Genomic DNA, 2,998 nt, shown 5'->3' with positions numbered 1-2,998 from the left:
TCAGGGCAGTCAAGACAACAAAATCTTTATTCTTCGCACCAACCGCAGCCGAGCCGTTGTTCACCGCCTCATTGGCGTACTCTACCTGGAACAGCCGGCCCGTGGGGCTCCACGTAGTTGTATTGGTGTCGTACTGATTTTTGAACATACCACACTTCCCTTTTTCCCTTCTTTTTCTTTTTTTTTCTTTTTTCCTTCCTCTTTATTTACTTTTCTCCTCTTCCCCCTTCTGTTTTGGTTTATTCCGTAACTGACAGTCACTCTTTTATTGTTTTTTTTTTGTTGTTGTTGTTGTTTTTAAGGATAAACAAGAGGTACCACAATGTATCCCACCCAACAATACATACATACATACATACAGAAAGAGAGAAAGAGAGCGGGGGAGAGAAGCAATGAGGCGACAGCGGCAGTGAGTCCCTTCAAGAAATTTATGACTGCACACGAGCACTCGTCCCGGATGCATGAAGGGCAGCGACATTACCGCCAAAAAAAAAATAAATGTCGAGGAGGTAAACAAGAACGCCGTAACGTTGGCACTGGAAAGCAGTCAATGTAAAAGCAATGTGAGGAGGAGGAGAAGGAGAAGAAAAGAATAAAGTCTAGGAAACAGAAATAAAGACAAGCGAGAGACCCAACATTTATTTCCCCCATGGCAAAAGACAGACACATCCGTCATTTCATTAAAAATATTCCTCCTATTTTCCTTAAATTCCTTTTTTTTTTTATTGCATTTTATTTTGTCTTCACTCACTCTCTCTCTCTTTCTTCCCGGCTTTTTGTTTTCTGTTCTCATCATCTCCTCCTCAAGTGCCATCCTTTCGACATGAATTTTCCTCTCCCCTTTTTTTATTCTTCTTCTTCTTTCTCTTCCTCCTTTTTATTTCTTTCTCTTCGCAGTGTTCTTTTTTTTTTTGTGTGTGTGTGTGTGCATGTTGACTATTCCTTCCCCCTCCCCTGCTGTTTCGTTCCCTCCCCTTCCACGGGGTGACGCGCGCATTACGTGCAAACAACGCCCCGCCTTTCTATAACTCGAGTGGTGGCGGCGGGGCTCCTGCCAGCCGTGAAGAGGGGCACGTAAAAGGATTTTGCCAACAAATAAACACACACACACGCACTCACATGTAAACAGAAATGGAGGTGGCAGCAAACAGGCTGATGACCGGTCGAGTGAGCCGCAGGGGCAAAGAGAACACACACACACACACACACACAGAGAGAGAGAGAGAGAGAATACAGATATTTATATATTTATGTGCCTAATCCGCATAAAACACCAATTTGCGCCCAAACACAAAAAAACACAAACACACAAAAAAAAAATCGTACAATAAAAAAGAACACACTAAAAACAAAACCAAAAAAAAATCAATTGTTTTTCTCTCCTTTTTTTTTCCGCTTTTTTGTTGTTGTTGATTGCTGATGGAGGGGGAGAAAAGGAGGAAGAAAAATTCATTTTAAATCTCTTATTTTCCGTTTTTGTTTTCTTCTTCGCCATTTCCACTCAACAAACGCCCTCAAGGGCATTCGTAAAAACACACATATATTTATTTATATACGTTCATTAATTATTTTATTTCATTTCCCTCCGTTTCCCCCTCCAGTGCTTCACTAGTTGTGTCTCTGCGTCTCTGTGTGTGCATCGAAATCAAAGCCACTCATTGATAGAAACGTGTGTTTTTCCCCTCTCAGTCTCCCTCCCGTGTGCCTGCTTACACTCACTCGATGCCATCAGGGCAGCGAGCCCAAGGCCGCCTCGCTAGTACGGCCTCCTGTTGTCAAACTGCGGCGGGGGACCGTAATTGCCCGGCGGCACACCACCCATCATTGGCATCGGCATCGGCATTGGCATTGGCATCGGCATCGCGCCACCCATTGGGTTTGCTGGCCCTGCTTGAATCATCAGAGGGTCATTTGCACCTGTATGCAGCGGCCCCGCCCGCCTCGCCGCCTCCTTTGCCAATTGTTGGGCGTCCATCATGGACTTCTCCATCCGCGATAACTTTGTTGTGTAGTCTTGAATGACCTGAATAAAGTACGGCATGGCGAGGTCCGTACGCTTGTTGAGCCATGCCTTTTCCATCACGACCTGTGGTGTGAGGTAGTCGTAGCATGTGTAGAGACACGCAACAAAGCAGTCCGGGTGATCCACAACAAAAAAGTCCAGAAGATCCTCTACAATCTGCGGGTTGGCACTCTCGGCGGCAGTTTCAATGGCATCCTGGTAGAGTTTGTTCTCCTTCGCCACGGCAACGGCATGTGTAAATCGCTTGTTACGGCGATGGAGAAAAAGCGCAATCTTGCGGAACTCAAAAAGCTCCATCTTTTCAAGCTCAGCACTTAATTCTGCGGAGTCAAAGTTGTCAAAGCGCTCCACCGAGTCACGCAAAGCAGTAAAGTCCTCTTCCTCCATATATAGCTTGTTAATTGCCTCATTCACACGTCTGGAGTTGCGTTCCTGGGCAGACTCCAGATACTGACGAATAAAGTGCACAGGGGCGAGCTTCTTCACCTCCAGCAAGACACGCTCGGGGTCCAAGGTCTTAAACATACTGGTGAGAAAGTCGTCAAGGAGTTGTGGATTGGTTTGGATGTAGAATGAGATGGAGTTGTACACCAAATCGCTGGATCCCAAATGACTCACAACAGTCTTGAAAACGTCATGATCCCAGGCATCGACGTGGTGGTGCATCATCGTCGTGGCGGCAGCAAGCCAATCTTCGTTGTTGACATGTAAAACTCGAAGCACCAACCACAGATGATACTCCTCACATGCAGCAATCATTTTATGTGTATTGATCTTCTTGGCGTGCATATTCACATGTTCTAATAGTTTTTCAGGCCTGTATTTCGCCAACAGAAGTCCCATTCCAGTAAAAACACCCATATGGGCCCCTGGTGTGGAGGATGCTGTCTTAAGCAGGGAGAGCAATTCTTTCCCAAAGTCATAACTTTCATAGCGATCCATGACACTTGGCAACATTTCGGCTTCTAGTACAAG

General features: G+C 45.7%; 2 protein-coding genes across 2 annotated transcripts, besides 6 other annotated features; both read right to left on the bottom strand.

Moving 5' to 3' along the window:
• On the bottom strand, nucleotides 1-148 carry Tc00.1047053507785.20 (proteasome alpha 7 subunit, putative; the record flags this gene model as incomplete). Its single annotated transcript, XM_797774.1, has 1 exon — nucleotides 1-148. A coding segment is annotated over one exon (148 nt), but the record flags the coding sequence as incomplete, so codon positions are not given.
• Nucleotides 1-2,998: a sequence feature (heterozygous, non-Esmeraldo-like haplotype).
• Nucleotides 161-299: a sequence feature (A-rich).
• Nucleotides 340-360: a microsatellite.
• Nucleotides 710-913: a sequence feature (GA-rich).
• Nucleotides 1,190-1,212: a microsatellite.
• Nucleotides 1,287-1,369: a sequence feature (T-rich).
• Tc00.1047053507785.10 (clathrin heavy chain, putative) lies at nucleotides 1,757-2,998 on the bottom strand (the record flags this gene model as incomplete). Its single annotated transcript, XM_797773.1, has 1 exon — nucleotides 1,757-2,998. A coding segment is annotated over one exon (1,242 nt), but the record flags the coding sequence as incomplete, so codon positions are not given.

This window comes from Trypanosoma cruzi, genomic scaffold (genome assembly GCF_000209065.1).
Source record: "Trypanosoma cruzi strain CL Brener 1047053516435 genomic scaffold, whole genome shotgun sequence".
In the NCBI taxonomy this organism is placed as follows: domain Eukaryota; phylum Euglenozoa; class Kinetoplastea; order Trypanosomatida; family Trypanosomatidae; genus Trypanosoma; species Trypanosoma cruzi.
The sequence above is the reverse complement of the archived record's forward strand: the minus strand, read 5'-3'. Positions and strand labels throughout refer to the sequence as shown.